Here is a 20,682-nt window from a genome sequence, read left to right as displayed (position 1 = left end):
AGATATATCCTTCTCCCGAAGCTGCAGATTCAGTGCCATCGTTTTAGATACATTCTTCTCAGGGGAGGGGCAGGCATCCACTTAGTATTTGGGGCTCGGACCAGCCCCCTAGACCTCTCCACTGATTCCCTACTCCGCGCCGGCATGTTGTCTTCACACCTTGATTAAATGCATCTTAAGATTTGACCCAGTGACCTAGACTTCTATTTGCTGTGCCAACTAAAACCTACCACTGTTGAGGGAGTTTGATTAGATTTCCATTCATAATGACCCTATGTATAGTTCAGAGGCTATACGTTGTTATGGGAGCAGAAAGCCTCATCTTTCTCCCAGGGAAGAGCTGGTGGATTCGGACTACTGACCTTTTATCTAGTGACCCACAGCATATCCACTCCACCACCTCTATTTGTCAAGTAGTGGGAGTTACAGTCACAGACAGTAACACATTATGGGTTGGCATTAACGGCATCCTAAGTACCATGTCCCATGACTGACTTCATAAGTCGCTTTACCATTACTAAGCTAAATGAATGTTGGTTTTAATCAGTCAGAGTTATATTTGTGATTTCTTGAATATCAACGTTCTTTGTGAGCTAGTTTCAGGAATGTGCTTCCGATCTAGCAAGTTCCATGCTCAGATATAAGCTAAACACCTTTAAGTATGAGAGGGCTTTCAGAAGTGTGTGGGAAAATTCCATTATCCCTTAATCCTATTCTTCCACACATCTTTTGAAGCCCCCTCCAAGATGCTGCTACTTTATAACAAAAGAGGGTGAGGTTTTCCCACCTTAAAACACCTGACTCCAGGGGAGTCAGGGGAGAGGAGGAGTCCTATCCAGGTTCCATGTGGATCCCTTTCCAGGGCCAGGCTAACCTGGCATAGCATCTCATTTCAGAAGGTTCTATGACACTTGAGGTGTCTTTTAACAGCTGTCGGATAGAATGGTAGCATTTGTTGCTGTGGACTTCGGAATCAGTTAAGTTGCCAACAATACAAACGGCGAATTTGTTATTGCCTGCGAATATAAGTTCCAGTCACTTGACACACAGTGCCCCCCCCCCGAAGTTTTCTCTCTTTTTTTTTTTTGCTTTCTTTCCCAATCTAGACCCCTGAGAGAGCAGTCACTAGGATTATGTAGAACATACTTCACTAGAAGTCTGAATGCTGGCCACAAGCTGTAGTAAATTTCTTGGATGATTCTTTTCCGTAACACTTTTAAAATAAGCACATTTGATTTGTCAGGTTTCAGAGCTGCTACACTCACAGGTGCCACTTGCAGTCTTCACTATGGCTAGATGAGTCTTTGCTGTCAAGAGATGGTTCATAGCTGTGGGTATGCTGGGAAACCTCACATTTTTTCATTCATACCATGTATATTTTGTTATGAGGAGCCCGAGTGGCATACTGGTTACGAGTTGGGCGGTTCAAAACCACCAACTGCTCCCATCAAGAGTTCTGGTCTTAGAAACCCACAGGGAGAGTTCTACCCTGCCCTGTAGGGTCCTTATGAGTCAGAATTGACTGGGCGGCAGTGAGTTGGATCTTTCTGGTTTGTTTTGGTATATGGGTTCCTAGAGAAGGTAGGCGTCTGTCCTGGAATCTCTGACATTTAATTTCCCCACAATGAATACTTGGATGGGTACTTTGAGTCAAGTGGTTCCAGGCAGCAATGGAAAGATCATTACTGGCCATGGTGGGGGGTGCCATTTGGTTGACACAGAGGGACCGAGTGGAACTGCCTTGTCAGATTTCCTAGACTGCGATCTTTATGGGAAGGAGCCCTCTTCATGCAACAGCTCAGTGAAAAGTTGGCAGTTCCACCTCCCCAGGCGCTCCATGGGAAAAAGATGTTGCAGATGGTAGTCTTAGGAACCCTGTCTGGAGCAGTTTGAGTCTGCCCTGGAGGCTGGCTAGGAGTTGAAAGTGAACTTGACGCAGTGGCAACAAGAAATCCTAATGGAGGCAGGGGGCCAGATCTTTTGCCTGCCTGAGTGGGTTCGGATCACCAGCTTTTTGGTCAGCAGCTAAGCACTTAACCATTGTGCCACCAGGGCTCTGTTAATAGTATCGAAATTAAGAATATTGAGTGCTTATTATGTAACAGGCTCTGTGTAAACTAGTTTTTATCCAATTTATTAAATTTTCTCATTTAATCCTATTACCCCAGTGGGATCTATGCGTGCTCATTTTAGAAATGCATTGCTGAGTCCCAGATAGATTAAATAACTATTAATATAGCCATTAAATGCTGGATTTTGAGTCACGCGAAACACAGTCTCTTAACAGCCTTTGGGAATTGATTTGCCATGTTTAAGTGCCCAGCCACTTTTTCTCCTAAATGTTTTCTGTTTTGCTTTCAACTACATGCAAACAAAATTTCTTTCATACTGTGAAGGATTCTTTGGGTGTTTATTAAATGTTGTTTCAACTACTGATATTTGGAGCAATAGCTGTGTAAAGTAGAGACTATTAGTTAGCGCATCAGTAAGCATAAAAACCTGGGCTATATTTTCTGTTGCTTTAGATTCACATTCACATTCCATTTGTGTCTAGCTTTAGAATGAAAGTTAACCAACATCCATGGCCACTGGGCCCAGGATTAGGGAAGAGTCCAGGCAAAAACCTTTGACATGGTCTTAAAAGGAATGACAGAAATCTAAATTTGAATGTTCCCAAAGAAAAGTGCAAGTAATTGAGCAAGCCTTCCGCTGGCTTCTAGAAAATGTTGATTTGGGGGCTGGGGGTGGGAAACGTTAAAAGGTATTTTAAGATTGGGTTTTCCCTGAAATTCAGAGTGAAACAAATTGTACTCAAAAGTTGGGTCCAAGATAGGCTAAGCACTTAGCTTGTTCCTCAGGCCCATTAAAATAGCAGGAAAGGAATCCAGAGAAAACCGCCCAAGGAAAAGGAGGGATAGCATGGGGCGCTCATCAGTGGATCCCCACTCCTGAGAGAGGCTAACCAGAGGGAAGTATTCTGATTACTGAGCACAGGAAGTCACAAAAGGAGGGGGGCAAGGGCTGCAACAGAAAATGGCACCTGATTTGTCAAAGGTTAAGCCTCTGGGAGCCGAGTTGCCAGGTGCCAAGGGCTGAAAGAACAAGCTGAGACATTTGTGAGCTGACCTAGGAAAAGGCTGAAGGGACCATTGAGAGCTCCTTGGCTCTGAGCGCCACGCTCATGTGTGGCCAGCCACACAGGCACCATCCCTGAGCAAACACGAAAGTCCTCCCTTGGAGACAGTTCCAGGGAAGAACTAGGACTTTTTCTTGAGTGGTTGGATCTCCAAGCCAAGCTCTCTTCATTCAAGCACTTGGGGACCCTCCAGTCAGAGACTACATGCTTTAGGATGAGCCTTCCATTCAGGGGAAAGTCTCAGTGGTGCCAGCTGCCACTAGGCATTAATCTGGTTCTTTGTTCTTAAACAAAAAGCACAACCAAGGTATGCCGGCCCTGGGGAGAGAGCCAGCGGCAGGAACAATGAATTACCTGACTGGCAGTAAACTTTTCAGCTATGTTTACTGCCAAAAGATCTCCTTCCTAAATTCAGCAGGAAAATGATTTGGAATCTACCTATACATAGCCAAACCTTCAAGCAAATGAAGATTGAGAAAGGTGTCTCCTGGGCACTGCTTTCTGAGAGGTCACCTGTCTGACTTGCCAGTATATATACTGTAGCTGTATGAAATAGTGTGAAGCATTATAGAATTTCAGTTGAATTTTTTTTTAGGTTGACTCTCAAGCACAACTTGAAAGCTATCTATTTTCAGTTGAAAACCCTTGAAGAATGAAGTGGATGCCATGCAGTAGAGTAAGAAGCTGGGCGATGGTAGTGATACGGTGAAGAAAGTATGGGTCTTTATCCCTGTTACCCCAAAGGGGGGTGTATATTGGTTTCCTAGGACTGCCATTCAAGTGACTACAAACTAGGTGGCTTAAAGGACCCTGGTGGTGCCCATGTTAAGCATTTGGCTACTAACCGCAAGGTGTGCAGTCAGAACCCGCCCAGTGACTCCCAGTAGGAGAAAAGCCCCGAGGATCTGCTCTCCAAAGATGACAGCCTTAGAAACCGTCTGGGGTAGTTCATTTATTCCCTAGGGGCATTATGAGTTGGAAGGGGCTTGACAGAAAGTGGTGCAGACTTCTGGAGGCCAGAAGTCTGAAATGAAGGTGTCTGCAAGGTTGGCCCTTCTGAAGGTTCCAAGGCAGAATTTGTCACATGCCGCTCGTCTAGCTTCTGACGCCAGCGAGCAATCTTTCCCATTCCTTGCCTTGTGGCCCACTCACTCCAATCTCTGCCTCCGTGTGTACATGACCTTGTCCTGGGTCACTCCTTCTCCTTTCTCTTATAAGGACAGTAGTCATTGGTCTTGCGCCCCACCCTAAAATGGTCCTTAAGTAATCTACTTCTGAAGAGACTGTTTCCAAATTCAGTCACAGATCCGGGAGGTGGGGTTAGGACTTGGACAGACCTTGTTTGTTTTGTTGTTTGTTAGGTGCTGTCGCATCTCTTCGGCCTCATAGCGGGCCCTATCTATAGACAACAGAATAAAATACCACCTGGCCCTGCCCCATCCTCACAGTTGTGCTTATTTATGTTGGAGCCCATTGTGACGGCCACTGTGTCAATCCATCTTGTAAAGGATCTTCCGCTTTTTGGTTGCCCTGCTGCTTTCCCAAGCATGAGTGCCTTCTCCAGGGCCACTTTTGTAGGGCCCCTACTTGTCCTCTGTAGGAGGCCTGGTGCTGTAATGAGTTACTTACATGCTGGGCTCTCTACGGGAGACAGATGAGACTTTCTGTCCCTGTAAAGAGGGACAGTCTCAGAAACCTGCAGGGGCAGTTCTCTGTCCTACAGGGTCACCAGGAGGAGGATCGACTTGACGGCAGTGGTTTTTCTTTGTTTTGTTTTTTTTATCTCATCCCCCTACAGAGAGGTAGTTAACAAACTCCAGGAAAAATTCAGAACTAAGAAAGACACTGTCCAAAGAGTAAGCAACCTTAAAAGCATTTCAAGCATTTCAAGCAGTCGAAGGAGGAGTGCAGGGAGAAACTGTCTCACCTTAAGGCTTAGAACATTCTGTTTCAAGAGACATGTGACTCTTGTCGGTATCTAAAGATAGGAAACACCCTGGGGGGTTGATGTTTTGTCTAGTTAAGAAATTACCAACACTAACAGTGATTTTCAACCCTTTGATAGAGCCTCTAGGCAGAGCACTGAGTGTTGAATCAAGGTTACAAAGTGGAATCTAAATACTGTCCAACAGAAGAGCCAAAGCATCAATAGTAAAGATTTATGCTTTATTGGGTATGGGTCTGAGGGGGGCAGTGGGAGAGGGTGAAGGGATTTTCCCCTTTCAAAGCCGTTCAGACATCTGTCTATGTAACTTCAAAAAGAACGGAGCCACAAAGGGCCTGGGCTCCAGAACCAAAAGATCTTGGTCCAGATGTCCAGTTTCAGCAGCTCTTTCATGCTGATCTGAAATGGAAATCCCCACATAATTTAAATGAAAAGAAATGAAGCCAATTTCGTTACTTTAGCCAACTGGCTTTATAATCATGCCCCCACCCCATTTTATGAACCACATAGTAGTCTTATGAGGATTAACTTGGATAATGTATTTCGAAAGCTTTACAAACAGTTATGTATCAAACAGGATACCTTTATATTAATGTGAAACTACTTTAATAGAGGAAGTAGTTGAGATTATAATAACACAGGTGGGTATGTCTGCATTCTGATTGGGAAAGTTCGTGTCGTTTCAATCTCTTAAGTGACTTCAGGTCATGAGGAGGAGGCAGGACTAAACTGCTGAGCACCTACCCAGCACCCCCATGCTGCTCTTAGTTCTTGAGTCTCCTCAGGGGCTTCCTGATACCAGAAGAAAGGACCATAGGTCTACGGGGCTTTGTCTGTGAACCTTATATTCTGCTCAGTAGTGTGCTTGTTTAACATATGTTAACCTCTTAGCATTCACTTTGAAGCTGGGCCCCTTCTCTTCGGTGGCTTCACAGTTCCTAAGAGTCCCACTGGGGTCGATAACAGAGTATTCCCCCAACAACTTGGAGACCATTGAGCACCATTTGGATGACGTACAGTAATTCTCAGAACATCATGGCGTAGGTGATACCATCGCAGTTCTGCCCAGGAGGAAACGTGAGTTTCAAAGAGCTTGAGTAATGTGTCTCGCCAACGTCATCTAGCTGGTAAGTCAAGGAACTGGAATTTCCACACAAGTTGGTTGGATTCCAAAGCATAGGCTTTTTCTTCGCCCCGCCATTAGTGGTAGACATTCAGTTAGCATTTTATAGGGTTCTTTTTTATATAAAAAAAACCAACCTGCCACGAGAGTTGATTCTGATTTACAACAACCCTATAGGACAGAGTACAACTGCTCCGAGAGGTTCCGAGACTATATAAGTCGTTCTGAGAGCCGACTGCCCATGTGCTTCCAGCACAGCGTCTGGGAAATGGAATGTCCTTCGGGACTTCCGGTTCGGGTCCTGATTCATTGATGGTGTTGTCTCTGTTTCAGCCAAAGCCCCAGACAAGCCGATCCAGGTCGTTTACGTGCCTTCACACCTGTTTCACATGCTGTTTGAGCTGTTCAAGGTAAGTGGAATTTAAAAACATGGAAAGAAAGCTTCATTTTAAATTACTTTGATTCAAGGCATAATGGATTCATTCGATTAGCATAAGAAAAAGGTTTTGCATAACCGCTTTAAAAATTCTATTTCTGATATCCTGTGGGTTTTATAATTTATACACTGTGAGATGAAAAATTGCTGTGTACAGTATAGTTTTTGTGAATATTAGTACATATTGATTTTGAGGCATAATTGTGCTTCAGTGATTTTATGTAAAATCCATACTATTTTTCCTTCAGTTATGAGATTAGTGATGCCTTTTAGTTTTCCAAATCTGGCAGAGCCTTTGTTGTGGATAGCCAGATCAAAATAAAAACATGTTTATGCATATTTATGCTACCAAGCATTAAACATGTGGATGCATTAGTGATGGTTTCTGTCCTGAGAGACTGTCGACTCTTGCCATATGGGAACCAATTCAGACGAACCTAACACAGGCAGAGAGGAGAGATGCAGAAGAGCTGGACCATAGCTGCCAAAGAGGAGGCTCTTCGGACTCCACAGCCTAAGCTGTGGCTTTTGTTAACCAGGAGTCACCAGCATTCCCGGCAGCAGTGTTGCACACACAAAGCATTGAAGCCAAAATATGCGCTGACCCTAAATCGAGCACCTGAAACATCAGTTACGCTGATTTGCTTCCAGACATGATAATGTTACGGACGTAACACTGTACGGTGGTGCTGGGCATTTAATTGTGAACTTCCTCTTCAGCAGCTGTGGCCTTTTCAGAGTTTCTTTTTTATCTTAATATGTCATCGACTTCTTTTTTTCCATCAGCCAAATGTTTAAATTTTACAGGAAGCACGAATCTTTTCAATCTTTCTGCCTTTAGAGGGAAGGTGCTCTATAAATGCAGGCTGATAAATAGGATTTAAAGTGCAAAAATCAGCTTCTTGCAGCCTCATTACATGTGAGAAAAACAGCATTCCTCTTGGGTATAGAGTAGAATAAGAGAGAGAGAGCGAGAGGAGAGAGAATTATTTAGCATATTGGATGGGGTTACAACTTAGATGACAAAGAAAATGAAGTGTCAGGAATTTTTCTTTAATCATGAGACATGTTGAGCTAAGCCCTTCAAAGGGGGAGAAATGTCATCTGAAAACACTAAATGTGTGCCCCATGAAAGAATTGTTACTGCTAAGTAAACTATGCTGGTGTCTTCTTAAACCTTGTGTGACTCCATGATATGCTGAAAGCCAAGGTCTTCTCATTGTAGAACTCAATGAGAGCAACCGTAGAATTACATGAAGACCGAAAAGAGGGCTACCCTGCTGTTAAGACCCTTGTGACTCTGGGCAAAGAAGACTTATCCATTAAGGTAACTGTTTTTTTGTTGTTGTTTTTTGTATTTATACTTTATGTAATTATCAGGTACTTTAATACTAGTGATGAAGGCCATGAGAAAGTGGTGACCAGGGAGGAAATGGGCATCTATTTGAAAATAGTGTGTTAGATCCTTGACTTCTGTGACCTCATTTTACTTTCAGTGTTAGGTTGTGGTGGTGTTAGCTGCCATGGTTTCAGCCTCCACCCCATGTACAGTGGAATGAAAACCATTTCCCAGTTGTGTCATCCCCCTGATCACTTGGAAATCAGAACATGGTGTGATCGGTAGTTTCTGAGGTGCATTCCTGAAGATGATTACTAGGCCTTTCTCCCTAGTCCATCATAGTCTGGAAGTTCTGCTGGGACATGCTCAGCATCATAGTGGCGCGTGTCTGCTGACAAGTGGGTGGTGGCTGCCGTGAGCAACATTGGAATTGAGCCCAAGAGCCTCTTGAATGGAAGGGGAGACTTTGACCACTGAGCTGCCATTGGACTCCATTCAAACTCCACTATGCAGAGAACAAAGGCCGAGACTTCAAACCCCAGCTCTTGCGGCTGTGCGCTCTGCCTCTTTGTTTAACCTGGTTTGCGAAAGAGTCATATTTCCCTTGAGTTCAGAGCCCTGGCAGGTTTTTAGAGCTATCTGGTGTGTACTTTATTCAATGAACTCCTTGTCTCTTACAGAGGAGAGATTGACTTTCAAGTTTTCAAAAGTATTTTATACATTACAGATAAGTGACCAAGGTGGTGGTGTCCCACTTCGCAAAATAGATCGTCTTTTCAACTATATGTATTCCACCGCTCCCAGACCTAGCCTGGAGCCTATGAGAGCTGCACCTCTGGTAAGCACTGTAAACTGCTGCTTAAGGGAAGAGCAATAACAGACCAAGAGGGCTGGCTATCTGCCCAGGTTGTCATGCTGTCCTTGCTGAAAGTACTGTTCCCTGGGTTTTGATGAGGGGCCATCTCATGCCTCTGCCACTTTTTCCTGTGGCTCCTTTGGGCTGCATTTCTTCTCTAACTCATATATAAGCACCATAACTAAGGGCCTCACTCTGAAATCCCGAGAGAAAGCCACCTGATGGGGGGAAAGCAGCAGCTAGCATGCTGGGTACCTCCTAACACTCCCCGAGGGAGTGGGGACGCGCTGGTGTAACAAGCAAGCCAGCAGTTCCAATTCACGGTTGACCCTGTGCATATGGTGCTCAGTGTTGTGACCTTTGGGGAAGCAGTGCCTTGATGTGCCACCCAGCGACTCCTGAAAGTTACATAAATTCAGACTTGCTGCCATCGAGTCAGTGCTGACTCAGAGCAACCCTATAGGATAGGGTAGAACTTCAGCTGTGGGTTTCCGAGACAGGGACTCTTTATGGGGGTAGAAGCCCTGTCTGTCTTCCACAGAACAGCTAGTAATTTGAACTGCTGACCTTGAGGATTACAGCCCAGTGCAGAACCACTATGTCACCAGGGCTCCTGGAAGTTAACTAGCAGATCAGAGAGAGTAGAGGAGACCAGAGACAGGCCACTTGGCTCCAGCGCATGATAGATTTCATCAGCACCCCCACAGCCTTTGACATCCACCATTCTCTGTGAAATAACATGAGCACGGGATATAGAGGGTGGTATCTGCATTCTCAGAGTCCTTCCCATCAGGAAAACTCCGTCAGCCCTCCCTGGCAGTGGGGAGGGAAAGCCTCTGGTTACCATGGTAGCATGTAGAGCCTTGTAGGACCGTACTCTCTTCCCCTGCTGAGTGTTTCTAATTGACAAACAACAGTTGAACTCTTTGTCATTAAACACAGCCGCACATGTATCAGTCGGCACTATCTTTTCAGGATATAAATTAAGTTCCATTTCGATGTCCTACCTGAGTGATAGCAGTGCAGGCTCGATTTTATTTGTCGGAATAAAAAGCAAACCCAGAGTTGGTTAATTCAGCATGTCAAAAATGGAGAAAAAGGCATTTATATAGGATTCAAGAAATGCCTGAAAGATGTCATTTTGAAAGGCAAGTGTACTGGCTGGCTTCTGGCACCTACTTAAATAAACATCAAAAGAAAACAAAGACAGTACAACCAAGTCGAACGCCTTCCCCTCTTGTTTAATAAGAACACAGACAGTCTAGTCCAGGTTTTAGTGGAACCCTGGTGGCGTGGAGAGTTGCAGGTGGACTGCTTAACCCCAAGGTCAACAGTTTGAAACCACAAACTGCTCTGCAGAAGAAAGATGAGGCTTTCTACTCTTGTGGAATTGCAGTCTTGGGGCCCCACAGGGCAGTTCCAGCCTATCCTATAGGATCACTCTGAGTTGGAACCAACTTGACGTCAGTGAGTTGAGTTTTATTCAAATAGCATCCTGAGGAGAACTGTTATGCCATACTGTTTGGCTGTTGTTTTTTTTAACTGTTGTACTTTCATGAGACCAACAGATTGAATTAAGGGGCCTTAAACCACTGCATATTCAACCTCCCATTTTAGACTCCTGGAGGAGGAGATGGAATGGGGCCCTAGAGCGGTTAGTATCTGGCCCGACATCATTGGGCTAAGTAATGGTAACTGTGTGCTGACTCGCCATCAACCCAGGGGCAGTGAGTCTGAGGTTTTCTTTCAGTATGTCTGTCCAGTATACCAAGCAGTGTCTCTATTTGAAGGAATGCATCCACTAGAGTCTCTTCCTGTTAAGTCTGTTTGAGCTTAAAAATGGCCGTGTAGATACAAATTACTTGAAAACGTAATCTCCTTACCAAGCAATGTATTCTCTGAAACCTCTGCCTCTGGGAGTGGGCATCTACAGCAACAGGTTTAGCCTTGACAGATCCACTAATTTTTTTTCTTTGGGTATGTCCACCTAGCTAACTCTTGCTAACCCTCACCCCCACAAACACCCCTTGGCAAAACCACCTGCCATCATGTCGGTTCTGGCTCTGAGAAACCCCGGGGCAGGGTTTCTGAGACTGTCAATCTTTATAGGAGCAGATGGCTTCCTCTTTCTCCCACAGACCAGCTGGTGGCTTTGAACCCTGACCTCTATGGTTAGAAGCCCAACAAGTAACCCACTGTGCCACCAGGGCTCCTTCTGTAGATCCTCAGACCCTGGGGAAGCCCTTCTGAGCCAGTGGCCACCCTGCCTTCCTGGACCCTAGCTCCCCAAACCTCTGGGAAGTTTACCTGTCTCCTCAAAGTCTGATGACACTGGACTGCTGCCCACTCAGCTCATTAGACATGAGGCTGGCTCTGGGCCGTGCAGGACTGCAGGAGGCACATGTCCTCGGGTCTCTTTCTAGATGGAGCGTACCATTTTCTTGCCCGTGGTTCGCTCAGTAGCTTCTGTGACTATCTTGTCTTGCTACGAGCCACCCACAGCTGTAACAAAAACCCTTAAATGACAGAGTGCTCTCGGTCACAGCCAGCTGTTTGGGTTGAACCCTGTGGAAAACGTCAAGGAGAAAGCTTAGGAAATGGCAGAACTTCATGTAATACTGCTCCGAGTAACTGCTAATAGCAGCTTCCTAATGGTTTATGTTCTAAACCAAACCAAACCCGTTGCTGGCACAAGGACAAAGGAGACTGGCCTGATCTTGCCAAGGTTGTGATCTTTACGGATGCAGAGGACCACAGCTTTCTTCCTATGGGGCCACTGCCCCCCACACTCCCCTCGACTCTCTCACCATGTGTTGGGCACTGTGCTAAGACGTTTACACTGGTTATAGGAATATCATTTAATCGTTGAAACAGCTCAGAAGTGAGCATTTAATTGCCTTTTCAGGTAAGAAAAATGCCACAGAGAGGTTGAGTTAACTGATCCGAGTCACACAGGAAATGCATTTGAACTAGGTCTGTGTGATCCCAGAGCCATACAGCCTTTCCTCTGTGTGTGCCAGCCTGGCTCAGACCACCGCCCTCACTCCCTAACCCTGGTCATCTATTCAGTCAGAGGTAACCATGCTCGGAAGCCAGGAGCTGTTGTATCTTTTCTACAGAAAATGACTGGCATTAGTCTCGGTGGTGGTTCTCAAAATCTCCGTTTTGTTTTTTCAAAACTGCCTGTTCTTGACAGAATTCTCTAAAGATAGAGGAGGGCACAAGAATGTTTTCCTGGTCTCTGAACTATATCTACCACCCCTCCCCCCAAAAAACAACCCACTGCCATAGAGTCGATCCCAACTCCTAGCATCCATCCATGGGGTTTCCCAGACGGTTGGTACATCTTCACAGGAGCAGACAGCCTCATCTCTCGCTCCCTCAGAGCGGCTGGTGGGTATGAATCACTCACCTGGATCCTAGCAGCCCAATTCTATAATCAAAATATCGATCTATATGTATTCCCCAAACCATAGGAAATAACTTTTGGGGAAGTTGTGTTCTTTCCAATGTTTTCAACTCGTTACTGGTAGATGTGAATGGCTGCAAATAGAATTTTCACTTGCAAGAGCGAGGTAACACTGATGGTGCACCTTGGAAATGATGTGGGTTTGGGGGCCAGATCACATCGTGCCTACTGAAAAAGCAACAACACAAAACAAGAAGACCCCGGCAGCAAGTGGAGTACTCCTCGTGTTGTCCGAACACTGGGGGAGGTGTTTGCAGAGTGAAAATTAAGGATGTGTTGGCCATCACTTGACATATCTCTCACATACGTAGACTCAGTCCTTTCTTTGATTCAAATCGGAGTCTAGAATTCATTTACGTCTGCTCTGAGTAGCCCTGTGCTGGGATTGTTAGCGTGTGTACCCTTCTTACCGTCTGCTTTGTCTTCTCTTCCTAGGCTGGATTTGGCTATGGCTTGCCAATCTCTCGTCTGTACGCTAGATATTTCCAAGGAGATCTCAAACTCTATTCCATGGAGGGCGTGGGTACTGACGCTGTCATTTATTTGAAGGTACGGCATTCTGTTTCTGTTGCTATAAAGCAGGGGCGAGGAACATTGCTACTGTCGGGGTTCAGTTGGATATTTACACCTCCATTCGTGGACCGCACATAATTACCAACTTAAAAATTAGCTTGCTGTACTTAGTCAAGCATGTTATTAACTCTCCCTTAATGTGATGGCTGGAATGGCTTCTCTTTGGTGAGGCTTGTGATGTGACTGTTATCATCAACTTCCTCACCCCTGATATCAAAACATCGGTACTTTTAAGGCTCCTAAATCCAAAGCACTAAGCAAGAATAGCACTAGATCTTCTCTCATAGTCAGCACAGATTCACTGGCATTTTACATGAAAATCAGGCCAGGTATCTCCTTGATTTTATCCTCAGAGCAAAAGCGTGGTATGTATGTGCATTTAATACATTATTAAAATACGGATTTTAAAACCATAGTGCCCAACTGTGATGTTCAAACTGGCATATCCCTTAAAAGTTCTCAGCGTAAAGGAGACTAACATCCTAGTCTTTTGTTTTGAAAATGTGGCTGGCTTTCCCGAAGTTCTAAAAGTTCAATGATCATATAGTTATAGAGAAGCTTGAACTGAGAGCCAAGGTCTCTGGTAGCAGTTGTTCTCATTCACTGGTGCTGTTAAGCTTTCATTTTTCAACTCTAGAATGCAAGGCCATTGCAAAAAGTTTGTGGGAAAATTCCATTATCTTTGCAATTTTTTTGGTGAACTTTTTGAAGCCTTGTCATATCTGGCATATTTTGAGTAGGTAATATAGGCACGAGAAGCCTTGGTGTCATAGTGATTATGTGTTGGGCTACAACCCCCAAGGTCAGCAGTTCAAAACCAGCAGCGAGCTCCTCGGGAGAAAAAGAGGCTTTCTACTGTAGTCAAGAGTCACGGGGTCAGCAGCTCACAGGAGCAGTTTAGTTCTACCCTTCCATAGTGGGTCGCTATGAGTTGACTTGCAATTTTTAACTTTCTAAATAGTAAAATGTGGGTTAACAGTTCCTGTGAGGAAAACAATGCTTTGGACCTTTGATGTATGTTTCTGTTTTTCCCTTAGGCTCTTTCAAGTGAATCGTTTGAGAGACTTCCGGTTTTCAATAAGTCAGCATGGCGCCATTATAAGACCACACCTGAAGCTGACGATTGGAGCAATCCTAGCAGTGAGCCCAGGGATGCGTCAAAATACAAAGCTAAACAGTAATTTCTCACTTTGGTTTCCCTTATCAAATCCTTGTTTTTCCCCTAGAAGACACCAGCCAGCCTGACGATCCGGCTGATGATACTTTTCAGCCACCTCTTTGCAGTTTGCCGACTGTTCACCCCAGACAGGAAGGATGGCAAGAATTGGGTAGCTGCTTGCACAGGAGGGTGCTCTTTTGGGACATTTATGAACCCTTAGGAGCTTTATAAAACTTGCTTAACCTGAGCAGAGGCCAAAGGGCTACTTGCCTGAGAGGCCAAGGACTAGACAGAGGGGTGTTTTACTGGCATGACTCAGAAGAGACTCTATGAACCAAAGAAACCATATCCTTAACATTTCTGCTTCTGACCAGTAATATTTTAGCTTTCCTAGTAAACCCCATAATCATGAGTTTAAAAAAAAAAAAAAAAGGTAGCCGGAATAGTGAATAGCAAAGTCCCCTGTTCTAGACCCCCCTCAGCTTAGAGCTGAGGGAAGGTATCAGCAGCAGTGAGCAAAGATTTGGCCTTCCATGAATCTTATTTAAGACGTTCGTAACTTGCCGGCTTTTCACCATCCATTGGGATTTGCCGAAGAAAGTGTAGAGAACTTGTGTGAGTTGAAGTGGAGAAAATAGATCAAAAAGCCCCAAACTTACCGCCATCGAGTCAATTCCAACTCATAAAGCAATCCAGTATTTGATTTCCTTCCCACCCCCTACCCCTCTCCTGACAACCCTTAATAAGCTCCAGCTCTAGGAGCAAAGAAAAGATTGTATTTGTTTAATTAAAACTAACGTAATGAATGCGAAAGTATATGCAAATTGTAAAGAGAAGATAGCAAACAAGCCCAAAAGAAAAAGAAGAATGCTGGCATTTACACAACCCAGAGATTGCCACCATTGACTTCTTTGGTGTTTGAATATATGCAAATAGCAAAGTATCCTTTAGGACATAGCATTTTTTTTCTCCAAAATGAGACCAGATTTCACACTTTTATGAATTAATTTTATTTCACTTGATCTCTACCTTTCCACGTCAATATATTCGCATCTGATATTTTCTAACATTGTTTTGTAATATATTTTGGTTGAATATCATGTCTCCTTACGGGAGAAAGAAGGGGCTTTGTGTTCCCATAAACAGTGACAGTCTCAGAGACTCCTAGGGGCAGTTCCACCCTGTCCTACTGGGTCATTAAGAGTCAGGATCGACTTGAGGGCAGTGAGTGTGGTTTGATTTTTTTTACTCTGAAAATTTTGTTTCTTCACATCCCTACCATAATGCAATAGAATGGTATCTATGTACATGTATTCTATGTAGTAGTTTACACTTTTCAGTCGATTTGGTAACTGGTGTTTTCTGATGATTGAGATAAAGGATATTGATACAGCTGGGTTGGGTTTGGGTTTTTTTTTTCTATGACTGTGTGTGTATGTGTGCGCGCGTGGGTGCCATCTATACAACATTGCTAGATAAGCCACCCAACTCAAATGATGAAAATGAGAAAAGTTTGGTTTGTGTGAGTAACCCCTGTCCCTCTCCCCAGCCAAGATTCAACCACGTCATCTTGAAACACTTGGATCCGTTTCCCTCAATTGCATTTTCAGTCTGCGTGTAAGTAAAGTGGCATGTTGGGTATCCACATGACCAGTCCATTCTAACTGTTGCTCTGATGACTAGTATAATTTGAGTAGCGCTGAACCAGTTTTCATAAACAATCAGGTCTATATATGTTGCAAAAAGACTGCTTCAATTGAACCTTGTTTTAAAAGCAATTTAAAAGCTCGACTAGTTTCACAGGTTGTATGCTACTGTAATGAGGGGCAAATATTAATTTCTAATATGTTATCCAATAAGCACACTGTAGCAAAAAGCAATTTTTTAAAAGCTAAAATGCATAGCCTATTAAAAGTGTCAAGGTCTACAAATAGAATAATTGGAGGCTATTTGAAGGAAATATTTAGTAGCTATGACAAATTCACTAAATGGTTATGTGTGAGAAATTCTAAGAAAATGTATTCTCAGGTTTAATATAGCAATAAAATAACAGTTTGATTGGGATATAATTCATATATGGAACTCACCCTTTTAAAAATGTACAACTCTGTGGTTCCTAGTCTCTTCAGAGTGGTACACTTCACTGCTATCTAATTATAGAATTTCATCACCTCTAAAAGAAACCCATTCGCAGGCCATCTCATTTCTAATCTGGTTTTTAACTGAGAGGAAAGAACGGTTGTAGAGTATGTATAAGTAGTTAAATAGTCTTTTTCTGTATAAACTATGGAAAAGGATCGCGTGCTCTGGCAGAGTTTTTGAGGTACCCGTGTAACTAAATTCTCTGAGTAAATTCTGGTTACACTAAGAAGGCTGTACTCCTCAACTTACTGTGTATATTACTGTTATTTTTTTGTAGGGACAAGGTCAAGACTAATAGAACTTTCTAGAGAACTGAATGCTCTGGTCGTCTCTGGAAGAAAGATGGTTTTCAGCTCGGCGCAGAACCATAGTTAGGCCAGTGCTTGAATGTGTGTTTTCTCTATACCAGCTGGACCTTTTCCATTGAGCCCTTCCTGTAGCTACTCCAGCTCTTCTGCAAAAACTAGTAATTTGTAAATTTGCAAGTAATCATTTGTAATACTTTGCTGTGTTGTGATTGGCACTTGGCACACCAGAACACACAGCCTTCCCAAGAGTTCTCGTGTCCTCGCACCCTCCACCTCATTATCCTAGCGCCAAGGGCCCACAGTCTCCCTCGGAAGCCGAGCTCCTTCCTCTGTCCTGACACTTGTAGGTCCCTACTGTTGCGCTCTGTGACCAAAGGTTCTATCTGCCCCACACTGTCCCCTAGGGCTTGGGGAATCTGGAAGTTCAGACCATCAGCTGACCAGGTCTTGATAATTCAGCCCTAGAGCCCTTCCTCCCTCCCTCCCTCCCTCCCTCACATGCATTTCTCCTCCACTCTCAGATTTAGTCTCTCGCTTTCCTACATTTGATCATATTTTCATGGTGCTGTATGGGTACTTTGTGTGTTAGAACTTAATCATCAATGCTTTGATATTATTATACAATCCATTTGTGTACTTCGATTCTGTTCATTAAAGTGATCCAAAAGTTGTCTTGGACTATTTCACTTAACTGCGTGGTCCCAAAGATCTTAAGTGAAAATGCTGCTGCCTTCTGACCAATCGCAAGTGTGGTGAAGGGTGGGAAGTAGACTGGACGCTTCGGTCAAAGTTGAGCCAATCTAACCATCTGCCTTGGTCATGCCTCTCCCTGTGTAGAAGTCAAAGGAATCGGAAAGCCTTTGTGATAACGCTTTCCTGGTGGTAAAGAGAACTGTTGAAGCAGTTCCTTCTAGTTAATTTGGAAAGTGGCCCTCCCAAACCAGACTCCCTTCCATCTAGTCAATTTTACTCTTAGCAACCCAATGGGACAGAGTAGAGCTGCCCCCGTGCATTTCCAAGGCTGCATTTTTTTAAGAGGGCAGAAAGCTTTGTCGTTCTCCCACGTGGTGGCTGGTGGGCTTGAACTGTTGTCCTTGCCGTGAGCAACCCAACTTGTAATCCATGACGCCTCCAGGGCTCGCTCCTTGAAAATTGCTCTAGGTACTCATAATGTTCATTTTTCATTGGTTTTCACCAATTTAAGAATGACCAACTCAATCTGGCTTTCACCATCCCCCTTTTGGCTCAAAGTCGGAAGTGGAAATTGACAGAGAACTTGGAGTGAGGCGAGGTGAATCACCGAATAGTTCCCCTTTGAAATGGGCGCGCTCCGGTAGTCCTTGGGAGTCCGCATGTTCTCCAACTCCATGATGTTTCTCTTCATGATCGTTTTTCATGTACCTCCCCTGCCATCTCCCCTCTTTTTAATGTCCATAGAAAAGTGTTCCGTTTCTTTTAAAAAATACCAAGTCCCACTGATTTTTAAACATTGCAACTTGGGTATTTCATTCTCTAGTCATGAGATAATGTGGTTACTTCCAGGACTGCCACCAAAACCAACTGCCATGCAGTCGATGCTGACTCGGGGACCTTCCCTGCTACTGCATTGAGGGAGTTTTCCCTCGGAGATGTGCTTTGACAAGCTGCACCTGGGTTGCTGGCACCATTTCTCACCCTTGCAATGAATCGGATTTCCCTCCATATCATTTTATCGCCTGTGCCTCGTGGTAGTTCCCTTCAGCGTTTTCCATCTTTAGAAGCATCTCAGCAGGGAATTCATATCTAATCAGTGAGGTAAACGGAATATCTGTGCTTTGTGATGGCAAACTGGCCCATTGCGGCCATTGTTTGGAGTCTGAAGCCAGCCTCAGGGCTGAGGCGGGCCCCTATTATGACCATGTCAGTAATGTTGAAACTATGGTCCTTTACATTTAAAGATTCTCGTTTCCTTATACACTACAGAGTATATTAGTATCTTCCACGCTATACCTAAGTTTTAAAGCCTCATTTACACCTTCGAGTCTGATACACTCTAGAGGTGGAGAGTCAGCACATTCAAGTAGTTCTTCTTGTCTTGGTCTGTGGTCATTTTCATTGTCTGATAAAAAACGCCATTGATGATTATGCCCTCACACCACCGCCACCGCCACGCAGAGGCTGATGATTGGAAAGCCCCATTCTGTGTCTCCGTTACAGTGCTTTCTTGAAAGACAATTTTGACATTTTAATCATTTAATTGGTAGCTTTTCTCTAATATACTCTCCCTATGCATATCCATCTGTTCCTGTTACAATATTGCTTCTCTTGCGTTTGTGTTTTCTGCATTTAAATTTGCTTTGTTTGAGATGAATTTGTCACCAAAGACTCCAAATCCATTTAAATTTTACATTTTCTCTTTAAGCCGCTCAAACGACTATTTAGGTTTGAGGGATAAGGACTTCGGAACGGTTTTTTGTCTGTTGAATTTTATTTTGTTTTTCATATATAAAGAAGCTTTATTTAAACATCCCAGCCCAGTCCAACTCAAGTCCATAAGTCTGATTCTAGGCCATAAGTCCCTCTTCAGACTCACTCAGTCACAAGCGATGATGCAGAACACAGGAATATCAGAGGCCAGCAGGCGCAAGGTCTTATGGATGGTGGTGGATGCATCTCCAGGGCTCTGGCAGGTCTCAGATTGACGTGCTACCAGGAAAGTGAAGGGGGAAAGGTGCTGGCCTTGTTTGTGTAAGTTCGAACATGCTTTATTTACACAGCCCATCTCAAGAAATGAAATCAACAGTAATATCCTATCAAACCCTCGTGTGTGTGTGTGTGTGTGTGTGTGTGTGTGTAACTTGGCTCTTGATGTAACCACAAGCAGAGTTCCAGAAACATCTTGCATTCTCACAGTTCTGCTAGTCCTTTAACCCAAGTATTCCTCTCCTTTTGGTTGGCTGTACATGAATTGGCCTAGTGGGTACAAACTGGCCTGCTATCCACAAGGTCAGCAGTTCTAAACCGCTGACTGCTCCACAAGAGAAAGGCAAGGCTTTTTTTTTTATTAAAAGAATTTTAAAAATCTTTTTGAGACGTTCTATTCCTATAGAAATCCACAGGAGCAGTTCTACTCAGTCCTCACGGGTCACTGTGAGTCAGCATTGACTCGATGGCAGTGAAAGCGCGAAAGATACCTGAATCTCTCAATGTAGGCCCATCCTTCTGGCTATTTGCTGGGTTTGTCCGGAAGAAAATGGCCAGATTTCTGTGCGTGTGTAGCTTGTAATAGAAACAGACATGTCTGCTTTGGGTGCCTTAACATTCTTTCCATCCAGCAGCGACATGGTTTCATCGAACTGTGTTTAGATTACAAAGACTTTTCACATTCATCCCTTCTGATCCTTACACTGTTGGGTGGGTGGGCCAGCCATGCAGATAGCCTATTTTTCCTGAGTTCCAAAGCAGTGTAGTGGTTTGTCATGGCGGTGTGACTGAACCAAAGTATGTGTGTCTTTATGTAGTTTGTATGTAGTCTTTATGTAAGTAGTTAGGTCTTCGCCTCCTAGGCTGGTGCACTCAGCAATCAACCAGGTAACGAGCACGATCTCTCTCGAGGAATTTCTTGGGCATATCAGCCCTCAAGGGTAATAGATAAACCAAAACTTGTATCGTGCAAGATCATTCCATTCAGGAAAGGTTTCCTTTTGTGAGTTTTCATTTTGGCATAGTTAGGAAGAGGAGCTAATTGAATGGATTTGGCAGCTTCTACCTAGAAAGGCAACGTAAAGTGTATAGCTGTAGGTAATTACTATCGTTATTTAGACTTAATTCTATGTTTGAATGAATTCTGTGCTCACTGCCAGCCCTTCCAGGCAAAGACTTCACATCCAAGACTTGATGCTTTTCTCCTTTGGTGGAGTAGATTACAGCTTCAGTGCTGCTTGTTTTGCATATTTACAAATGTCTTTCTCTTGCCGTTACTTAAAAACAGTGCCTTGGCTGGTGATCAGTTTCTCGGGTCACCTTTCTTCTCCCTCAGTTCTTTGGAGATAACTGCTTTCGGGTCCCTCCCCCGTGGTGGTCCCAGGAAGGACTTGCTTGGTCGCTTGGACACTTGTGATTCTTTGTCCTGGAAATTCAGGAACTTCATTTGAGTATGTCTCCTGACGATTGCCTGTTGGCTTTCCCAGCACCCAGTGAGCAGTGAGCAGCCGATG

At 44.1% G+C, this 20,682-nt stretch overlaps 1 protein-coding gene across 1 annotated transcript in view; it reads left to right on the top strand.

Moving 5' to 3' along the window:
• The window catches only part of PDK3 (pyruvate dehydrogenase kinase 3), a 75,141-nt gene extending 57,985 nt beyond the window's left edge, over nt 1–17,156 (top strand). Inside the window, exons 7-13 of the mRNA XM_045290743.1 lie at nt 6,538–6,614; nt 7,866–7,967; nt 8,707–8,817; nt 12,740–12,853; nt 13,915–14,054; nt 15,586–15,653; nt 16,456–17,156. Coding sequence (XP_045146678.1) covers nt 6,538–6,614; nt 7,866–7,967; nt 8,707–8,817; nt 12,740–12,853; nt 13,915–14,054; nt 15,586–15,610 — 569 coding nt within the window. The 3' untranslated portion in view covers nt 15,611–15,653; nt 16,456–17,156. The remainder of the gene's footprint in view (nt 1–6,537; nt 6,615–7,865; nt 7,968–8,706; nt 8,818–12,739; nt 12,854–13,914; nt 14,055–15,585; nt 15,654–16,455) is intronic.
• The last annotated feature ends 3,526 nt before the right edge of the window (nt 17,157–20,682 follow it).

This window comes from Echinops telfairi, unplaced genomic scaffold (genome assembly GCF_000313985.2).
Source record: "Echinops telfairi isolate 266 unplaced genomic scaffold, ASM31398v2 ScPeMD7_53;HRSCAF=182, whole genome shotgun sequence".
NCBI lineage: Eukaryota > Metazoa > Chordata > Mammalia > Afrosoricida > Tenrecidae > Echinops > Echinops telfairi.
This window is presented reverse-complemented; position numbering and strand designations above follow the sequence as displayed.